The 21,951-nt window shown below is 47.6% G+C and overlaps 2 protein-coding genes across 3 annotated transcripts in view; both read left to right on the forward strand.

The window, feature by feature from the left end:
* Window positions 1-1,216: 1,216 nt before the first annotated feature.
* GNB1L (G protein subunit beta 1 like) overlaps window positions 1,217-21,951 on the forward strand; it is a 65,633-nt gene continuing 44,898 nt past the window's right edge. The window contains exons 1-2 of one of the 2 annotated variants that reach the window (XM_066259862.1): window positions 1,217-1,255; window positions 1,496-1,593. The gene's annotated coding sequence lies outside the window, so the exon portion shown is untranslated. Of the gene's footprint in view, window positions 1,256-1,456; window positions 1,594-21,951 lie in introns of those variants that run through there. The other variant, XM_066259863.1, reaches the window with a different exon arrangement.
* Window positions 1,454-6,126, forward strand: RTL10 (retrotransposon Gag like 10). Its single transcript, XM_066259861.1, is given in 4 exon segments — window positions 1,454-1,593; window positions 3,893-4,385; window positions 4,388-4,692; window positions 4,694-6,126. Coding segments are annotated over 3 exon segments (1,149 nt in total). The 5' UTR covers window positions 1,454-1,593; window positions 3,893-3,925; the 3' UTR covers window positions 5,078-6,126.

Below are 21,951 nucleotides of genomic sequence, written 5' to 3' on the forward strand. Positions count from 1 at the left end.
CTCCTTTGAGGCAGGAAGTTTAAATTATCAGGTCAATTAGGAAAGATACAACCGAAAAATACAAGTTTCATTCACGCTTCAAGGAGGCGTTTCCTGGCAGGGTGCCACTTTTATTATTTTTGGCGGAGGCCGCTGAAAGCCCCACAGACCCGGTGAAGGTACAATGTGATCTTTGATTTGCGTTTCAGAGATCAAAGAGAGTGAGTTTGGGTGTAAATGCAGATAACATTTCAGAGATCCTTTCATGAAAGGAGTCACTAGACCAGGGAAAAAAGGGAGCTGGTGTGTTACGTGTGTTCGCCTTGAGAAAAATCATTTTCCACTGAATTCTGCTGTCCATGGCTCCAGTAACTCCTGGCCTGCATCCAGGTCCTTGGCCCACGGGACATTAGGTCCTTGGGCTGGGGGCTGGCACCTTCTCCCACTTCTTGTCTAGGCACCACTAAGGACACAGGGAGGAGGCATGGGGCCGTACACGTGAGGCCCCCAATCTCATCCTCTACTGGCTTTCCCCATGTCTCTGGGTGCTGGCTGGACAAGCCACTTCTGGGCGGCAGGCTTGGCCTTGGCGGCCTGCCCTCATTGTCCTTTCTGGGTCCAGCCTCAGCTGGGGTAGAGCAGCACAAACCCACCAACAATGAGAAACCCACAGGCCCCACTTGCCAGCAGGCAGGTGGAGGCTCCTTGGGGCCAGCAGTGCCTGGCCCGCTCACTCTGCATTGGTGTTATGCAGAACCGGCCCTCTGAGCATGGGGCATTGGTTGGTGAGAGACTCTCCAGTAGGGTGCTGCCGCCTCTCTACACCCAAACCCTCCCTGATGCCCATAGCCCCCAGTGCCCAGCACATTCAAGGGAGTAACCCCGGGTTGCGTTGGCATCAGCGCCTACACCTCCGTGGGAGCCAGATGGGCATCGCAGCCCCTCCCGCTAGCTACTTAGTCTACATCCCTGCATGGCCCCGCCCGCGCACCAAACCCCGCGTAGCTCCGCCCACTCCCCGCGCCTGCGCATGCGGCCCCGTGTGCTCTCGTGGCACTTGGCGCGTCGCGGGGCTGAGCGCGATCCCATCACCCCTCGCGCCGCGCTGCCTCGCTGGCAGGACCAGGAAACGACTGCGCGGCCGCGGGCCCCACCGCGCACGGCGCAGGCGCGGCCCCGTTGAGAAGCCAGCGTGGGGAGGCCGTCTGTACGCAGGGGGTGTGGCTGCATAACGCGGTCGGATCCTTAGCTCCTTGTCGCTGTCTTCGGTTCGAGGGTCAGTGGGGCGGCGAGAACCCCGGCGCCCGGCGGGGGGACCCTGCCCTCTGTCCCTTCCCAAATTCCCTTTCGCGGAGACGCGCTGGGATCCCTAGGACTGGGTCTCTGCTGTCCTTCCGATCAGTCCGCGCCTGGGCTGAGGGATTCCGTGGAGTCATTTTCGGGTGGTTCCCGCCGACTCTGTCCCCAGAAGTAGCGCCCCTCCTCGCGGCGGCTGATCATGTTTTCCACTTTCTAGGTGACACTTGGACTCTCGCCCTCGTAGGGAGACGCGTCAGCAAGGTCTCTGACTTCAGATTCGTGGACCCTTTTCGTGGGCGCCTGGCGTAGCCGTAGGTGGGTCAGCTTCTTATTGCAGTGGAGCTTGTGAGCTCAAACCCCCGTGGTTTCCTGCATGGCGGTTGCGGGAGGGGTGGTTCAGTTCTGCCCTGAATCGGAGGCACTTGCTATGAGGCTTTGGACAAGTTATTTTACTCCTGGGGCCCCGGGGTCTCCTCGGAGCAGAGAACATTGCTGGCTTTGACTTTGAGGAGGCAAGTGCGCGTGAACCGCAGTACCTGTTACTTGATAGAGCGCTGTCCAGTCCAGGAGAAGGGCCCAAATTCCTCAGTGCCAGACAGGGTGGGGAGAGAAACGAGAGAGACTAACAGACTGATAGACGTGGGAGGGCCAAGCTTAGGAAGATTCAGGCCCGTGTAGGTCGTCTGTTTGATACAGAGGAACCTTCTTCCTGGGGTTGCAGAGGGCACATAAGGAATGTTGAGGAACGAAGGAGGGTGACAGCTAGGGTTCTGAGTGGGGATAGAAGGTCCAGACTGGGAGAAAGAGAGGGCATAGACCTGGGTAGTGCATTAGCTCCTGGGCATGGGATGTGGTCTCTGTGGGCAGCCTGCCACCTAACCTTAGATTGGTGGTAGGAGCTGCGATGTGGCTGTTGCTTTTTAGAGCTTGGTGAGGGACTGGACTGGACTTGGAGTGTACTGCATTCATGTGCTGCTCCTTGGGCCACTGCTGCTGGCAGGCCCTAGCATATTCTTTCCTTGTATTAGGATGGGAAGGGCTTTCATGTGGAATACACCCCCATTGTAGGGGCTGTGTCTGAGAGGTTCTGTAGTGCTTGGGTGTCAAAGGTAGATGTTGATGGCCCTGGCAACTTTGAGTGCTGCAGGCTGTCCTTGAAGGTTCTGGGCAGAAAGACCAATAGAGCCGTGCCTTCCTGGAGGAACTCACTCTGATGGGGGTTGAGGGGACACAGGAAACTGCGCATGAAGGTGTGTGTGCAGACTGTGGTGTTCCTAAGTGTGAGTTGAAACACTGGAGTATGAGTGGAAAGGTTGTTGGAAAAATTGCACTGAGTGGTAGAGCAAAGAGTTCTGTGGAGGCCATGAATGGACCTCCCTTTGCAGAGACACGGAGCAGGTGGCTATCTTTAGGCTGGGCAATGTGAGAGCCCCAAGGAAGGGCTCCCTTGTACTGGAAAAGAACTGTGCCTGCTGATGGTTACAGCCTCCTTTCCTACTTTAGGGCTCTTCGGGCTACTCAGGGTTGATTATCACAGCACTCCAGTCTCTTTGCATGAGTAACTTTGGGGAGGTGAGAGAAGATGCAGCAAGTGGGATTAAACTGGAGGGATCAGATCCTGGGCTTTTGATGGGGAAGGTGGTACAGGGAGATGGTGTTCAGCGTCGGGAGGGCGTTGCCTGTAGGCTGTAATCTTGAGTGTGGGATGAATCTGGAAAGCATGTAGGGGGAAGACTAGAGACAAAGGGAATAGCAAGGCCGTGGACTCTGTCCCACATACAGGTAGCATCTACCATGCTCCAGATCCTGTGATTTAAAATGTTATAACACCATCTGTATCATAAGTTAGTGTAGTATTAGTCCTTGGGACAGCTATAAGACTCCTTTAAGGGGACTGTGAAGTGTTGTTCATAATTGATGTGGTGAAATTAATGGTTAAGTGTTTGCTCTCTAGAGCCAGGGTCAGCTGCCTTCGTCACTTACTGGTTGGTGTGTGGCTGCAGACAAGTGACTTCACTCACCACTCTGCCTCAGGGACCATAATAGTACCAACCTTATGAGAGGGTCAGTGTTTGGTGTAGATAGAGCACTCAGTAAAAGGTTGCTACTGTCGTTCTCCTGAAATTCCCTGATAGGCTATTCAAGGAAGCCCAGGGGTTTCCGATCTGGCCCCCTTTCCTTCTCCTGGTACTGACAGCATCTGCCATTACACTTTGCCATTGAAATGTCACATGTGGCCTTTGCTTGTGCCTTCTTGGACCTCCCAGGCCCTCCTTCCATTCATGAGCTCCTAGTGGGTTATCTAGGGTTTGCCTGTTTGTTGCCTCTTTCTGCAGCCCGGTGATGATGGTTGGGCCTAGTTTCTGCTCTTCCCCACCTTGTTTTTGGACAGATTACCTTGGGTGGTGACCTGCATCTGACAGTCCCATCAGCTCTTCCCAGCTCTCCTGAGGCCGCAGCTGTCAGCTCCCCTGACCCTCAGCACTAGCCCGGAAAGCCTCTGGTTTGCCATGCCCCTTTCCAACCCATCACTGTACTGTTGTGTCCTGAGTGTCACGTCTGACCACCATCCCCTCCTGTGCCATCTCTTCCTCTCTTCTCCCCTTCTTTCTAGTAATTGGTGCAGCAGCCTCTCTTCACTGCCAGCATGCCTCGTGGCCGGTGCCAGCAGCAGGGTCCTCGCAACCCCATCCAGGCTGCAGCCAGTTATGCCAACGCACAACCTTGGCAAGAGATCGACTCGGCCTCTTCGGAGGCTGCATATGCTCCCCTAGTGGATCCCTGGATTGAGCAGCCCTGCTGTGGGGACCCTGTTTGCGTGCGCACGACCATGGAGCAGAAGAGCACAGTGAGCGGTGAGGCCACAGAAAGGGATCCCCCTGCTATGTGCATGCCTGGTTCATGACCTCTCAGCATGGACTTCCACTGGGTGCTGGGCTCAGACCCAGGCACCTTTGATGGCTCCCCATGGATGCTGGATCAGTTTTTGTCCCAGCTGAGTGATTACATGTCTTTCCGCTTCGAGCACTACCAGGACCACCTTAGCTGCATCTGCGAGAACCTCAGGCACCTGACAGGCCAAGCTCGGGCATGGACAGCCCCCTACCTCGAGGGGACCTACCCCTACCTGATGATTATGAGCTCCTTTTCCAGGATCTTGAGGTGGTTATTCAAGACCTGAACAATTTTGCTGAGTACCATGCTGCAATGCCCTTCCCCTTGCCCTCAGCCTTGAGCCAGCCACCGGTGGCCCCACAGCTGCCTGTGGAGAGGCAGTATTTAGCTAGGTTCTCAGAGACCCTGGCACTGAACATGGAAGCTACCCCAAGGCCTGTCCCAGCCGCCCTGGCCTCCCCTGCTATTTCTAGTTCCAACTCTACATTCAGAAACACTCTGCTTGAGCAGCAGCTGGCCTACTGAGAGCAACCCTGGGCCTACTGAGCCCCCTGCTTTGTCCAGTTCTGAATGCAGCCCCAATCCTGGTCTGGTGGGGCCAGCCTCCTCCCAGCCAAGGGAGGTGGCCCCCAAACCTGTCCCTGTACTTTCAGAAGCTCCTAACCCCCCTGACCAGAAACTAGACCCAGCTCATTCAGGAGGTCCAGAACCCCAGAAGAGAGAGGAGGAGCTTTCTGAGGCAGAGGGAGTCCAGGAGGCATCTTTAGGTGGCTCACAGAGGGTGGTCGATGCCCCAGAGACCCCAGGGGAACCACTGTTTTCTCCTCTTCACCCAGCAACCCTGGATTGTGAAAGGGCCCAGGCACATGCAGCAGTGACCCTTGTGATGAAGTGGCCTGCATAGCCAAGGAGCCCCAGAGCCCCCCATCAGGACAAGTGAGAGTGCCAGATGACTGTGGACATCATGCTGCCGGATGTTACACTGTCTTCTTGCCCCGTTGCTGGCAGGAGGTGCATTTGTTGGGATTCTGCCTTGTCTGAGCACAAACAACTCCCTTTGTTGTCCTCCTTCCCCCACCACAGCAGAATGTTGGCTTCTGCCCTGTTCTCTCATTCTCTGTCTTCCCTGATGACTCAGATGCTGGGGCAGGGGGCTCTCTGCAGTACCCCACACCTGCCCTGGGAGTGTGATCTCATCAGCTAGTGGGAGGCTTGTTCCCACTAGTTGGGCAGAGTTCTGTAGGTAATTTGCATAATCTTTATAAACCCTACCTACCCACACGCACTCCCTCCCACACCCCTCCATCAGTGCTGGCTGCAGCTGGACTGGGTCTGCCATGCCAGCCCTGTTTGGATCTTGTCACTGGATGGTCTTCGCTTGGGCCCCCTCTCCCATCTCTGTTTCATGTGACCTTGGTCATCTGGGCTGGATTTAGGGAAGGTTGCATGGAGGAAGTGGCCACTTTCATTGTCAAATGTGAGTAGGATGGTATCTTGGTAGAGAAAGATGCTTTTCTATGGGTTGATCAGCTGTCATGGCCAGTAGGAAAGGCTCAGATACAGGAAGGTGGGATGCAAGCTACCTTTCTGTCTCAACTCCACTCCATGCATTTTCTCCTGTATGTTAACATTCTAGTCATCTGGTTTTCTTGAAATTTTCTGTCTCAGTGCCTTTGCTCCTACAGCCCTCCCACTTTCTGCTCTTTAGCTGTCCCTGTCTCATTGCCCACTTTTGCACATTGCTGATTCAGCACTGAAACCCCAACACTGTGTGACTTGTATCCCTGGGTTGACTGAGCCTCTCAGCAAGGGCTTCATTTTAGCTTGTGTCCCTCGCACATAGTTGGTGCTCGTTAAATGTATGTGGGATTCATGGCTGAGTGTGGTGTGGTGGCTGCTGATAAGCAGTCTTTTTTCCATTGACAGAAACACTGTGACCATTCTGTGAGGAACAGAGAGCTTTGAGGTTAGGACGGCCTGGTTGAGGAGTTGGCTTGACAGGTGGAGTGTGGCCTTGAGAACTGACTTCTAAGAGTGGAGGTAAAGTGAGGAGCAGGCAGCAGACCTGAGTTGTGAGGCCCCAGGGGGCCAGAGGATTGGAATGAAGAAAGACCTGTTCTGCATGAGGATGGGTTTTCTAATGAGAGCTAAACCAGGAAGCTCTCACTTAAGCCAAACTTAACATAGGATTGGTATAGTGCACCTACTCAGAGGAGTGGTTAGGCAAGAATTTCAAGCCCCTTTCAGTTTTATAATTGTGTAAACAAAAGAATGCCTTCCTGGAAAGTAGGAAGAAGAAATAAGTGGAGGTGAGAACTGCAGCAAAAATGTTATTTTAGGGGTGACTGTAATAGGGAACATCTGATTAAAAAAAAGTATATTGTTGGGATTATTTTATTTAGAAACCGTCACTTAAAAAGGCCCTGGGTTCAGATGGTTTTATGTGTGTTACTTCAAGGCATGGGTACCTTTTTTTTTTTCTTTACAGTGACAGAGAGAGAGTCAGAGAGAGGGATAGATAGAGACAGACAGATAGAGACAGACAGACAGACAGGAACGGAGAGAGATGAGAAGCATCAATCATCAGTTTTTTGTTGCAACACCTTAGTTGTTCATTGATTGTTTTCTCATATGTGCCTTGACCGTGGGGCTGCAGCAGACCGAGTGACCCCTTACTCGAGCCAGAGACCTTGGGTGAACTTTGTTCAAACCAGATGAGCCTGTGCTCAAGCTGGCAACCTTGGGGTCTCGAACCTGGCTCCTCATCATCCCAGTCCGACGCTCTATCCACTGTGCCACCGCCTGCTCAGGCACATGAGTACTTTCTAAGTAAAGCAGTTGCAAATCTTGAAAATGGGTAGGAAGCCTAATATAACCCTAAAAGCAAAACATACAAGCTGACAAGTCATGTGCAGTTGGCTCCGATCAAATGTAGAAACTCCCTGAATGGTGTAGCCAGCCACAGTGCTTCTGTGTGGGGTAGCGCTACTGCCCCTCCATGCTGTTGCTCAGGGCCCAGCCCTTCTTTTGCAGGCACAAGCCTGACTACTCCGGCTTCCCCCAGTCAGCTGTGGCCTGGGCTGCCTGAGGATCTGGTATGGTTGGTGATAATCAGAAGGGCCCTCATTTGAGCTGGCAAGACAGCTCTGGCAGTAGAACCTAGAGCTGCTTTCTGGACAGATGGCCCAGTTGACACCCCTACCATGTTGCTGGCCCCTGCACAGGCTGCCTTTTCTGTCTCCGTTTAGTGGGCCTGGAGTGAATTCCTTCAGCTCAAGATTGACATTTTTCCTTCTGACTCCCTGTCCCATTGGAGCTTTTCCTCCCCCAGGCCCCAGGCAGCTCCTGTGGGCTTGGGTTATAGTCTGACACCTCTTTAGGGCCAGCTCTGCCAAGGTAGTCCCAAGGGGGTTTGGGGAGAGGCCAGATAACCTGCTTTTTTAATTTGGAGAATGGGTCTCATTGGAGTTGGGCTGTCCTCACTAAATCAGAAGAGGGCAGGGCCTCGATGGCCAAGTTGCTTATTCCTGGGTGGCATCAGGAGAGGACAGGAGGGCTCTGGCCAGCCTGCCCCACAGGCAATGTGTATGGTGTCACAAAGTGACAGCTTTCTCTGGTGCTGTGCCCTGCCTTTGGGCCAATGCAGTGACCTAGCTGCTCCCCACTTGGGGGGAGAGCAGCAGTACAGAGGGCCAGGAGAGGAGGCCCTGTCATGTTTGATGGGAGGAGGGCCCTTTAGGAATTCACCACTCCTGGCTCTCCACAAGCAGGCAGTGACCTCAAGGAGGATGCTCCTGGAAGCTACACGGTCTGGCAGGGTTTGCAAGCATGCTCAGGGACGGGCTGAGGTGCTTGGGCCTGCCTTCTATATCATCATGTCTGTCCCTCACTTTCCTTAGAAATACCTACAGATTTTATTTTCTAAAGATAGAACATGGTGGAGTGGGCTCTATGGGAGGATTTTTTAAGCACCTGTCTCCAAGAAAAATTCTAATACCAGAAGTATTAAGGTAAAAGTCCTATGAAGTACTGAACATTTTATAAAGCTACAGTAGTGAAAGTGCTTGGAAACTGGTATGGATGAATGAACAGAGGAGAACAGAGAACTTTGGAATAAAACCTAATAAGGAATTTAGTTCAGACTAGAAGTGTTCCAAGTTAGTGGGCATAAAATGGATTATTCGGTAAAAGGAGTTGGAATAACTGGTTAACCAACTGGAAAATAGTAAAACTAGATACCTTCCTCCCTCTTCATACCAGCCTGTACTCAAGATGAATTAATATTTTAATGTTTGAAAAAAAATCTTTAAAGTAGTGCAAGGTAAATTTTTTTCCAATTTGCGATTCCAGGACTTACTTTAAAAATTTCAAGATTGCTGATGGCATGGAGAGACAGACTTTCATGCTGTTGGTTGGAGTATCAAATACTGCGATTTGCCCACATGGCACCTCTAGGCACGCAGATGCTGACCACTTGCTTGCATGCGTTGGTCTTGCTTGTTCCTTTGTGTGGGGCTTCAGAGCATGTACTTGAGCTTGGTTACACCTTGCCTCTTCCACTTGGAAGCTGATGGTTCCCTTTGAGCTGTTAGGATAGTCTTATTTGCACAGGGCGTGGGAGTGTTGAGTGAGCTAGCTGTGGCAGCGTTGAGTGAGCTTGCCATGGCCTGAGCCCTAGTGACTGCTGAAAAAGCCTCACCACAGCAGAACTGGAAACAGCCCAAAGGCCCAGCAGTAAGGAGGGAGGTGAATAGAACTGTTACCCGTTGCATCAGTCAAGATGTGCTAGATTGTGCTGCAGTAACAAACTCCCAGCATCTCAGCCACCTGTCTGTCACAGATCATTGGGTCACCCTCTGCCCTGTATAGTCCCTTAGGGACCCATGCCAACAGGAGCCCCACTGGATGTGTTTTTCTATGGCCAAAGAGGGAGGGGAAAGACCAAAGCGAACCACAAATGATTTGTGTCATTCTCCTTCCATTACTGTTACCATGGCCAGAGAAGCCACCTGAGTTTAGATAGATGAGAGTGTTAATCCTCCAGGGTGGGGTATTGGTAGGTGGGGTGCTTAGCCTTGAAAAGAGCAGGCATCCACTCAGCAGGACTCTGCAGAGTGTAGCCACTGAGGCAGTGGGTAGCGGACTGCATCGATACCCTGGAAAGACACTTGTATGTCTTTGCTAGGGTTGCGTGGCTTAAAAAACAGAAACATGTTTTCATGGTTCTGGAGGCTACAAGTCTGATACCAAGGTATCTAAAGGCATGGTTTCTCCTGAGGCTTCCCTCCTAGCTTGTATTGGCTGTCTTCTCCACCTTCACATGCTTGTCCCTTGTGCCTGTGTCCTGATCTCCTATGAGGACACCAGTCACATTATTATGACGTAATTTAACCTTAATTATTTTTTAAAAGGCTGTATCTCCAAATAGAGTCACATTCTGAGGTGCTGGTGTTTAGAATTCTGAATTTTCAGGTATATAATTTAGTCTATAACACTGCCCAAGATGAATTTATTTTTTTATTTTTGCAATTTTGGGCCGTGCTGTCATGAGAGCCCTTCCAGTGAGTGCCGTGTGCAGAGCCCCGTAGGCCCCTGGAACAGGAAGTTGTGCTGTGTGCAGCTCTCTTGTACTTCTTAAGAAAGATTTCCCTACCTAAGGGTCAGAGACTACACTATATTCCCAAGTCTTAATGCTTTGCCTTTTTCATTGACGAATCTGGAAGGGCCTGGTGCGGATGGGTCTGCTGTCAGCATCAGAGCCTAAGAAGAGTGGTTCCTCCACCCACCTGTGCTGAGTGTTTAATGGGAATGGGAAATAAATGTTGGATTGTGAAGCTGCTGGTTTTGGGGGCTTGTTTTTTCCACAATGTGACCTATCCTAGCCAATAGAGGACCCCATTGCACCTTTCCCAAGGGCAGCTGACTCTCAGCCTCCAGCGCTGGATGCCATGCTGGCCAGCCTCCAGTGCTGGTGCCATCTGTCATACATACCTGGCTCTCTGGTTTTTTCTGGCCCCTACTAATGCTCTAGCTTTATGGTATGTCTTCTTGATCTGGTAGAGAAACATCCTACACAATGTACTTCAAGTTGTCTTGGCTAGATTTTAAAACACATTGTATCACACACAGAAGTGGAAAGGATGGCACAATGGACTGGATGCAGGCTCCTGGCTCCAGCGGTGTCAGTCCTCACCCTGGGGGACTCTGTGTTGGTAGACTCCTGGGCTGAGCGTATTCTCTGGAACAGCAGGAGTCTTGAGCTCACTTTATTTCTCTTTGGGCAGTAGTGGTCTCACCTATAGATGGGTGAGATAATCTGTTATGGGGCATCAAGGGTGGACCTGGGAGGAGCCCCTGCAGGGTGGCCTTAGTACCTTCTCACCTGGCCATGGGGGCACACAGCCAGGGCTGGGACCTACGGATGAAGGGTGTTTATCCGCTTGCCAGGTGCTTCTGTGTCCCCATTGTCAGGATCATCAGAGGCTAGAGAGGGATGTCTCTGGGGGGCTTTCCACTGTGGTCAGCATGGGGACACCTGCTGGCTGCTGGGAATGCCGTATCTTGTGCTCCCCACAGTTCCAAGTGTATATAGCATAGTTGTTCTTCACCATGGCACTTTTGTGCCATAGCCAGGGCTTTCTAAAGGCTGAAGGTGGGGAGGGCCTGCAGGATGGGGGATCCAGGAGGCATGCTGGTTGGGCACATGATCCAATTTTCTGTCCCCTGGGGCACTACAGCCTCCCACCACCGAGACCCTGTGTTCCCTGAAAATCAGGACACAAATGGGGGCTTCGGGGTGGTGGCAGCTGGGAGGGTGACCAAGGGCCAGTTCAGTTCTGCTCCTGGGCACCCTTCCCACTCCAAGCGCAGGCCTCACAATTCCCACTTCAGCCTCCTGGTCCCCTTATTGTCCGCCTGACTCCTAGCAAGTTGCTGAACTTCTAATCTCACTTTTGCCTCTCATGTGCCTGGAAAGCAGCAGGCCCCTCAGGCTGTAATCACTGTCCCTGACCCTTCTCTCCCTCGGACCTCAACCAAGCACTGCTGGCAGCCATTAGTATGAGTACGTACATGTTAGGTGTGTGCCCCTAGACACATGTATGTACACAGACCTACAGCCCATTGTGAACATGCAGTGCATCTGTAGGCACATTATTTGCATGTCTGATAGATGACAGATCACTGGGGGAACTCCCCCATTCAAGATGGCCTCTGCCACAGGAGCAAACATGTGGGTCCCTGTCAGAAAGTACATCACCATACTGCCATACCATAGTTAAGGACCCCCTGTCCAAGTGGGACTAAGTCCCAGAAGCTGCCTGCGGGAAACAGCCCCCATTCCATGCCCTAGGTGAGTGTTGTCGGGCGCTCTCATCAGCACTGGGCAGCTAGCCACTGCGGAACAGACCTGCTGGCAGACATGGGCCCCAGAAGCTGGCACTGGCACACAGGGATGATCACACTTCTTGTAAAACAACATGCTTTTCCATGTGATCACCAGGGACAAAAAGGCTGGTGGCCCACTGCTGGCCAGGTTCCCACTCCTGCCGGTAAGTGCTTGGGGGCAGGCTGGCAGAAAATGCCTCTTGATTGGGCTTCCTTCCTGCCATCTCGTGGGCTCCTTGGACCTGCTCCTGGGGGTAACGGATGTCCTCAGCTGCAGTTTGAGATGCCTGTTCATGGAGAGGCCCTGCCCACCCATCCTGCCTGCCCCTGCAGCCTGGTGGCCCCTCACCCTGGCATTTCCTGCCTTTCAGCCCAGTCCTGAGGAGAAGTCTGGGACTTTTGGCCTCAGCACCCATAGCTGTGGGAGGCTCTTGCTGGCTGTGGGCAGACTGGTCATTCATACCTCCAACCTTGAGGCTATAAGACATTGCCATGCCTTTTTCTCCTGAAGACTCACTTCTGCTGCCCCAGCCTTGCCTGGCCCTGGTGGCCATGGCGTGGCAGGGGAGAACAGGTTGAGGTGGGCTGATGGGCTCACCCCTGCCTGAGCACAAGCCACACTGCATAGGCCTTGACTCCAGCAGAGGACCCTAATCTGGGAGACTCAGCTATAACTTGGCCTCTGTTACCCTCTCCCCCAAACACGGGGGCTCGTTGGGAAAGGGTTGACGACAGACCTGGTGGGGCAAGTATCCAGACACTGGGGCAAAGCCTAACTCACTGCAGGCCAGAAGCCTCCCTAGGTCTCCACAGGAATCAGGAGTCACTGGCAGCCAGCCCCAAGGGGCCAGGGACACTGCCCCAGGGAGGTGAGGTCAGTGCCTGCTCCTGCTTGAGGCAATTTACTATGCTGGCAGGGATGGCTCAGCTTTGCAAGAGCAGAAGGTCTGTGAGTTATGGAGCAAGCAGCTTGTTTTTCTTGGATGGAAGGAGAGGCTTCATGCCAAGGACAGAGGTGGATGGCATCTTAACCTCAGGACCTCCGGGAGTGTGACACTCAGCTCCACCACAGAAACCTGTGTCAATGGCTTTCCCCTGAGCTCTGCTTTGAGAACTCACCAGCTCATAGGAAGATGCCCTACCTGTCGGGGTGCCCAAGCCTGTATGCAGGCTCCAAGGGGGCCCCTGGCAGCCGGATTCGGGTGTTTTCCCCATGCACTCACTGAACAAGGCCTTGCCCAGTCTTAGGCCCAGCCCCATCAGTCAAGGCCAAGGCCAAGGCCACTGCCTGCTGCTCCTTGGAGACAAATGTGCCGAAGGCAGGCAGGTTAGGGACCAGCCTTAGATCCTTGGAAAGGGCTGTTGGGGGTGTGTCTGCCCCCCATCCCCCGCGCGTGTACACACGCGCACGCGCACACACACCCACACACAGAGTTATATCAGTCACCTGGGAAGTTGGGAATGGCTGTGGTTGTGTGTGCACTTGCTGCTGTGGGGGACGCGGGTGTGGAGGGACTGTCCTAGGCTCCCACCTACCCACTGAGATGTGCAGGGCTGGGCTGCTTGTGGCACCAGGCTCTCGCCCTCCCTCCCTCCCTCCCTCTTGCTGGGGCAGGGTTGGCCAGGCTGCATCCCGGAACCCTCCCCAGGATCTGCATCTTTGAAGCCATGGATACTGACAGAAGATTCAATGAATCCAAGGTCGCCAGCCGGGTGTTGACAGATGCCCAGCCATGATACTATTTCTGATTTAATAACCGAATGGGAGGCTGGCCCTTGGTAATAATTAGGGCTAATTACTGAGGAGGTGTTGACAGACGGGCTGAGAGGAAACAAACTACCTTTATCCCGGGGCTTAGAGTCAGATTACCGGCCCGTGCTATCTGCCCCTCAGAAAGTAGACGCTTCAATCACTCACCAAGGCTTCAAAGGGGCAAGGGCCCTGACAATGCATGGGGTTTGGAAAGGAGCTATGAAGTGCGCCTTTGACTTCAACTCACCAGCAGAGCCCCATTCCAGAAATGGTTTCTTTGTGAAGTTTGAGTTATCCTGGGCAAACCTGCCTCCAAGCTCGGGTGGGCGGGGGCTGTGGCTGGCCTGCCCACCTGCCTAGGTCCTTCTGTGTGGTGTTTCCTTGGCTGGGAGTGTGTCCAGTTCTTTATATGACTGAAAGCTGCAGGTAAGGGGATCGGATCTTACTAACCAGAAGGCTGTTCCTTCCCCTGCCTCATGGCTTTTTTTCCCCCCTGCCGACACAGCTTTTCTGTCGCCTTCATGGGCAGGTCTGGCCTCTGCAGGGGGCTTGATTTATGGTAGGACCACCCCTTGGGGGCCCAGGTGTCACTCTTTGGGCTGCCCTACCCCCATCTTGGGCAGTGAGCCAATGTGGTGGACAGGACACTGACCCTCAAGAGTCTTAGTGACTGAGACGTGAAGAGTTGTCCTAAGTCACAGCTGTGTCATATGTGCACCTGATGACTCCCCTGGTTCTCCCTGCATCTCAAAGATGGTGGGGAGTGCTGTGGTTAGACCTCCATTTCCTGGTGTGAGGTTTCCCAATGTCTTGGCCTGGACTGCAGGCCGCTGCAACTGTGATGCAGCTTTGAGGGCCCAGCTGGGAGAATGAGGTCGCTGGCCAAGGCCATCATGGCTGAATGCAGGGGCCCTTTCTGGAGTCTGGGCTTGGCCATGGCCTGCCCTGATCAGGAAGATGGGAGGGCAGTGAGAACTCACTCAGGACCCACCTGTGCAGAGAATGTCTTTCAGGTTTCATTTGTGGCCTGGGGGGTGCAGAGGGTGTGGGCCTCTGTTTCTGCCGGCCTAAAGGATCAACCAATTCATAATTTTCCTGCTAGAATGGTTGTGCTACTTCAAGGAGAGAATGAGTAGGTTGGGCTGGTGAAGAGTACTGTTATTAGATCAGTGTTCTTCCTCTCCCTGGCATGCTACTCTACCTCTAGAAGTAATGATGATGGTAAAGGGCCACCCACTAATTTGCTTAACTGAATACTGACTATCTTGAATTGAACACACCACTGATGAATTTAACTCTATTTATATTAGGACAAAAAATAGGATGGTAAATTATTTTAAATGGGAGAAGCACTTAAAAATTGACATTAAATCTGTTTAAAGTCATTTTGAGTAGAATTAGAAATGGCCCTAAATCTGAAAGAATCTAAGCAGGAAACTGAGTTTTCATAATACATTAGTGGTAAATTAAATGCTGTTACCTATAGCATGAGAAAAAAATAGCACAAAAATATTGCACAATATATGTATATTTTATTTGAAAAAAGCCCCCCAGAAAATGGCCAAGAGAGCAAAGTGTTAATTTGTACACAGACGCATGCCTGAGTTCTGTTCCCTTTTACTATTAGCATCTTACTTTAACATGGAATAATTGTCATGGTAATGGTAATGATACAACATGGATACATTGTTATTGACTCAGGTCCATACTTTATTCAGGTTTCTTGAGTTTTTACCTATTGTCCTTTTTCTGATCCAGAATCCCATCCAGGACACCACAGTGTGTTTGGTCATCGTGTCTCTTTATTCTCCTATGGACTGTCACAGTTTCTTAGACCTTCCCTGTTTTTATGGCATTGACCATTTTGAGGAGTACTGCTCAGGTCTTTTGTAGCTTGTCCCTCAGCTGGGATTTGTCATGTGTTCTTCTCATGATTAGACAGGGGTTGTCGGTTACTGGGAGCCAGACCTCCAAGATAAGTGCCATCTCATCATGTCATATCACTGGTATCTGCTGTCAACATGACATCACTCTGATGTTGATCTTAGTCCCCTGGCTGAGTTAATGGCTGTCAGGTTTCACCACTGTAAAGTTGCTGTTTTTCCCCCTTTCCAGAATGTCCTCTTGGGAAGGAAGTCACTTTGTGTAGCCACTCACCAGGGGCGGGTGTTCTGCTCCACCTCCTTGAGGGTGGAACGTCCACATTCATTATTTGGAGTTCTTTGTGGGAGATTGGTCTACTCTCCTGTCTTTGCATCAGTATGAATTCATGAATATCTATAATTAATATGTTATGATTATTGTAAAGTAGACTTACAGTGAATTTTAACAACTGGAGATTCATCACATTGTTGCATTTATCAATAATTTTTCCCTTTTTATTGCTCAAGAGTGTTCCATTCATTCATGGATGTCATTTGGGTTATTTCCTATTTGGGGTAATATGAATACAGTAAAACTGCTATAAGCATTCATGTATAGGCTTTTGTTTGCTTGTAAGTTTTCACTTCTCTAGAATAGATATATAGGGGTAGAATAAATATATAGGGCGATATGATACATATATATTTCACTTTATAAGATATATATATATATATTTCACTTTATAAGAAATTGCCCACCTCTTTTTCAGAATGCATTTTGCATTCTCACCAACAATGTATGAGAATTCCCATCGCTCCACAGTCCAGTCAGCACTTGGTTTTGTCAGTTTTTTTTCTTCTTTCTTTTAGCCATTCTTATAGTCTCTGGTCTTCAATTCCATGTCATCTAAGGTGTTGAGTTCATATGCATTGAGTTGTTTAGAGTATCTCATCATCCTTTTAGTGTTCATGGTATCTGTAGTGATAACCCTTCTTTCATTATTTCATAATTATAGTTTCTTCTCTCTTTTTTTGGTTGGAACTCTAGCTAGATTTATCAATTTCATTGATCATTTTAAAGAACCAATCTCTGATTTTGTTGATTTTTCTCGACTGTTTTACTGATTTCTCTCTCATTTCTGCTCTAACCTTATTTCCTTCCTTTGGCTTATATTGCTCCTCCTCAAGTTTATTAATTAAGATGGAAATTAGGTCATTTTTTGAGACCCTTCTTTTCTAGATATTTAATGCTATCAATTTTTCTCTAAATCTTTCTGGTACTGATCTCCATAAGCTAGAGAATCTATTTTATATGCTTCTTCAGTTCTTCTTCATTTTTAAAGGTTTGTTTTACAACCCAGGATATGGCCTATGTTGATGAATGTTTCATGTGCATTGAGCAGAATGTTTTTCTGTTGGGTAGAGTGTTTTCTTAATGTCACCCAGGTCAAGTAGGTAGATAGGGCTCTCATATGACTTTCTGGTCACTTGCTCAATTGATTACTAAGGGGTAATTTACATCTCCAGCTATAATTACATATTTGTTTATTTTTGCTTTCAGTTACATCAGTATTTCCTTCATGTATTTTGAAGTTTTGTTGTTAGATGGAATACATATTGAGGACTTTTATGTCTTCTTGATAAATTGACGCCTTATATTTTTATATATCCTTCTTATTTATGATAATAATTCTTATTGAGGTCTACTTTGTCTGATATTGATATATCCACTCCAACTTTCTTTTTTGTTTGTATATCGCTTTCATCATTTTACTTTTATCTGTTTTTAAATTAAAATGAGTTTCTTCTAGATAACTTATAGTTGGGTGATTTTTTCCAGTAGCTTGTAATTGTTGGGTCTTACAATTAACATGCTGAGAGCATTTGCATTTATTGTAATCATTGATATGGTTCTATTTTGGTTTACCATTTTGTTTTCTCTGATTTTTTGTTATTCTATGCCCCTTTTCTGTCTTTTTTCTTTTTTCTTTTTCTTTTTTTGATTATTTGGATATTTTCAAATACTCTGTTAAATTTTCTCTATTAGCCTTGTGGCTCTAACTCTTTCTATTACATATTATGTTTTTAACATTTGCTCTAGGGATTACAGTATACATACTTAACCTTTGACAGTATTCTTAGGGTTAATTTTGTTTTTCATTTCAAGAAGCCTTATAATCATATGGATTCCTTCACTTTTCTGCCTAAATGTTATTTATAGCTGTTATATTGAAACACCCACCAGACAGTGTTATAATTTTAACAGTACACATGTTCACTTAAGAGGTGAAAACTTGTGTTTTACGTTTTCCCAGATATTTACCATTTCTCTTGCTCTGCTTTCTTGATGCTCCACATTTCTCTCTGATTATCATTTCTTTTGAGCTGTAGGACCTCCTTTAGTATTTCTTTTGGAGCACATCTGCTGGCAATAAGTTCTCCTATTTTTTTCTTGATCTGCAAATATCTTTATTTTTGCCTTCATTCCCAAAGGATTAATTGCTGGATACAAAGTTCTTTTCTTTCAGTACTTTAAAGGTATTCTACTTACTGTCTTCTGGCTTCTATAGTTTCTGATGAGAAATTCACACTCATTCAGATTATTATTTTCTTATGTTTAATGTGTTATTACTGTCAAGCTTTTAAAGATTAATTTCAGCAATTTAATTATGTGTGTGAATATGGCTTTATCCTGCTTATGATTCATTTGAGTTCTTTTTAGTTTTTTCCTTCTTTTCCAAGTGAGAGGAGGGGAGATAGAGAAATAGACTCCCACATGCATCCCAACCAGGATCCACCCAGGAACACCTGTTGGGGACCAATGCTATTCCCATCTGGGGCCATGCTTGCAACCGAGCTATTTTTAGCACCTGAGATGAGACTCTACAGAGCCATCCTCAGCCCCGGGTCGTTTGGGTTCTTTAATCTCTAATTTATTTTTTTTCCAAATTTTTGAAAATTCAGGCATTATTTAATTAATTTTTGTATTCTGATCTCTTTTTCTTCTCAGACTCAATAATCTGAATGTTATGCCTTTCACTATTATTGCACAAGTCTCTGATGCTCTAATCATTTGTTGTAATCTTTTTCTTTTCTTTTTGATCTTATATTGGATAATTTCTGTTGATCAGTCTTCATGTTTCATTGACTCTTTGCTTTATTATCTCCTTTACCATTATCAAGCTTTTTGGTTTCAGATATTGTATGATTCGGTTTGGAAATTTCCCTTAAAAAAGTAAATCTTACATCTCTGCTGGAAACTTTCTTTCTATTCAGTTCAGTATTTACCTTTGCTTTATAGAGTGTAATCATAAAAGCTGTTTTAAAATCCTTATCTGATATTTCCAGCATCTGAATCATCTTGAGATTGGCATCTGTAAGTTGCTTTTTTTCCCTTGAGAATTGGTGTCATTTTCTGATTCTTGGAACATTGAATAATTTTGTGTTGTATCCTAGACATCCTGGACTGAGTATGATGTTGGGTCCTTTGGAGAATGTTGAGTATTGTGTTAGCAGGCAGTTAACCCAGTTAGCTTTGCATCACAAGTTCTGTCTCGCCCTCCATGGGTGTGGGTGATGGTTTTAATCTCATTTCAATTTTCAAAGCAGCAAAGATGCTGCTTTGGGTCTGTCCCCCACGTCAACCTCTTGCGGGTCAGTCTGAGACTTGGGTGGTGATTTAAATTTTAGTATACTTCCTAAAGCTGTTGCTGCTTTGTGTTTGTCCCAGGCCTATGCAGGAATGAGCCTGGGACTTTTGTGGGTTCATTCAACAGAATTAAGGAAACTTTTTTCTATATCTCTCTCCTCTCTGCGGTTCTCTTCCCCCACCCCCACCACCACACACACATACTTCATCCCGCAGTGTCCCCTTCCCTTGCTTACTCTGGCCAGAGACACGGGGCTTTCCCACAGAGTCACTTCTTCCACACAGCTCCCTGTCTAGGACCTGTGTGAGGGACTGCACGGAGAGGGGAGAGAAAAACAAACCATCAGGGATTTCTACTCACTTCTTTAGACTTTACTCTGTACATCACTTAAGGGTTTCTATCTAAGCTTTAGCCACTGCTGCCCTGTGGCTATGCAACCTGGAACTCTCCTCAGGGCAATACCCCAAGACATAAAAATAAAAACAGGAAATTCTCCCAGTACAGATCACTTCTCCACGTTTTTGCTTGCCACCGGAATCCGTCTGCTATTGTTCACATTTCAGGGGTTTCAGGTAATTGCTTTTTTATATTTTTCCCAGAGTTCTTAGTTGCAATCAGCCAGAGAGGCTGTAATGAGCTAACTTCATCCTGGCCAGAACCGGAAGCCTCTCAATGTAGTTTAGTTTACATTTCTTCATCAGTGTGGTTAAGCACCTTTTCATATGTTTAAGGACTATTTTCATATTTTTTTGTGTGAATTGTCTGTTTATATGTTTTTTACCCATTTTTCTATTTGGACTTTAGTCTTTCCTTAATTTTTTTTTTTTTTTTTTCTTTTCCATTTTTCTGAAGCTGGAAACAGGGAGAGACAGTCAGACAGACTCCCGCATGCGCCCGACCGGGATCCACCCGGCACGCCCACCAGGGGCGATGCTCTGCCCACCAGGGGGCGATGCTCTGCCCATCCTGGGCGTCGCCATGTTGCGACCAGAGCCACTCTAGCGCCTGGGGCAGAGGCCAAGGAGCCATCCCCAGCGCCCGGGCCATCTTTGCTCCAATGGAGCCTTGGCTGTGGGAGGGGAAGCGAGAGACAGAGAGGAAGGCGCGGCGGAGGGGTGGAGAAGCAAATGGGCACTTCTCCTGTGTGCCCTGGCCGGGAATCGAACCCGGGTCCTCCGCACGCTAGGCCGACGCTCTACCGCTGAGCCAACCGGCCAGGGCGGGATTTTTTTTTTAACCGGCTATTTGTGTATGGAAGCTTGAGCTCATTTTTAAAAAATAAATCATTCTTTTTCTTTTAAATATTTTATTTATTTATTTTACAAAGAGAGGAGAGGGGATAGGGAACAAGAAGTATCAACTCATAGTTGCTTCACTTCAGTTGTTCACTGCTTACTTGTCCATGTGCCTTGACTGAGCAAACCCAGGGTTTTGAACTGGCGACCTCAGTGTTCCAGGTCTATACTCCATCCACTGATTCACCACAGGCCTTTCTTTGTGCTTAATTACAGTTTATATTCAATATTATTTTGTATTAGTTTCAGGTATATAGCATAGTGGTTAAACAATTATATACTTTACAAAGTATATTTTATGTACCCACTTGGCACTGTACATAGTTATTACAATATTATTGACTATATTCCCTATGCTGTACTTTACATCCCTGTGACTATTTTGTAACTGCCAGTCTGTACTTCTTAATCCCTTTGCCTTTTTCACCCAGTCCCTCAAGCTCCCTCCCCTCTGGCCACCATCAATCTGGTTTTTGTATTTATAAGTATTTTAAGTTCGTATTGTTTCTTCTGTTCTTTAGATTTCATATATAAGTGAAATCATATGGTATTTGTCTTTCTTTGACTGACTTATTTCACTTAGCATAATACTCTCTATTTCTATCTGTGCTGTCCCAAATGGTAATGTTTAATTCTTTTTTTATGATCAAGTAATATTCCATTGTGTAAATGTACTACAGCTTTTTTTCCACTTGTCTACTGAAGGGCCCTTGGATAGCTTCCATATCTTGGCTATTGTAAATAATGCTGCAATGAACATAGGGATACATACATGTTTTTGAAGTTAGTATTTTGGGTTTTTTCAGACAAAAGCTCAAAAGTAGAATCACTGAGTCATAAGGCAGTTCCATTTTTAATTTTTTGAGGTAACTCTATATTGCTTGCCACAGTGGCTGCACTAGTCTGCATTCCCACCAGCAGTGCAGGAGGGTTCCCTTTTCTCCACGCTCTCACCAACACTTGTTTGATGATTTATTGATGATAGCCATTCTGACAGGTGTGTAGTGATATCTCATTGTTGTTTTAATTTACATTTCTCTGATGATTAGTGACATTGAGCATCTTTTCATATGGCTGTTGGCCATCTGCATGTCCTCTTTGGAGAAGTGTCTATTCAGGTTCTCTATTTTTTAATTGGATTGTTTGGTTTTTGGGGTGTTGACTTGTTATAAATGTTGGCTCTTAACCCCTTATTGGATATTTCATTGGTGAATATCTTCTTCTATTTTGTAGGTTGTCTTTTTATTTTGTTGATGATTTCCTTTGCTGTGTAAAACTTTTTAGTTTGATGTGCCATTTGTTTATTTTTCTTTTGCTACCCTTTCCCGAGGACATATATAAAAAAAAATTGTTGCTAAGAGAAATGTCAGAGATTTTACTGCCTGTGTTTTCTTCTAGGAGTTCTATTGTTTCTAGCCTTACATTTTAAGTCTTTAATCCATTTTGAGCTTATCCTTGTATATGATGTAAGAAGGACGACTAGTTTTATTTTTTGCATCTATTTATCCAGTTTTCCCAATACCATATATTAAATAGACTGTCTTTACCCCACTGTATGTTCTTGCCTCCTTTGTCATATATTAATTGACCATGTAAGTGTGGGTTCATTTTGGGGCTATTTGATTTGATTGCTCTCTATGTTTTTATGCAAGTGCCATGCCTTTTTTATTACTATAGCCTTGTAATATAGTTTGATATCAGATAGCATGTACCTCCAGCTTTGTTGTTCTTTCTGAACTTTCTTTTTTATTTCCTGCTACCATATGAAAAGTTTTTTTAATATTTGAATATTTTTTATTATTGATTATCTAGGGCTCTCATGTATATAATCA

This window comes from Saccopteryx bilineata, chromosome 2 (assembly GCF_036850765.1).
Source record: "Saccopteryx bilineata isolate mSacBil1 chromosome 2, mSacBil1_pri_phased_curated, whole genome shotgun sequence".
NCBI lineage: Eukaryota > Metazoa > Chordata > Mammalia > Chiroptera > Emballonuridae > Saccopteryx > Saccopteryx bilineata.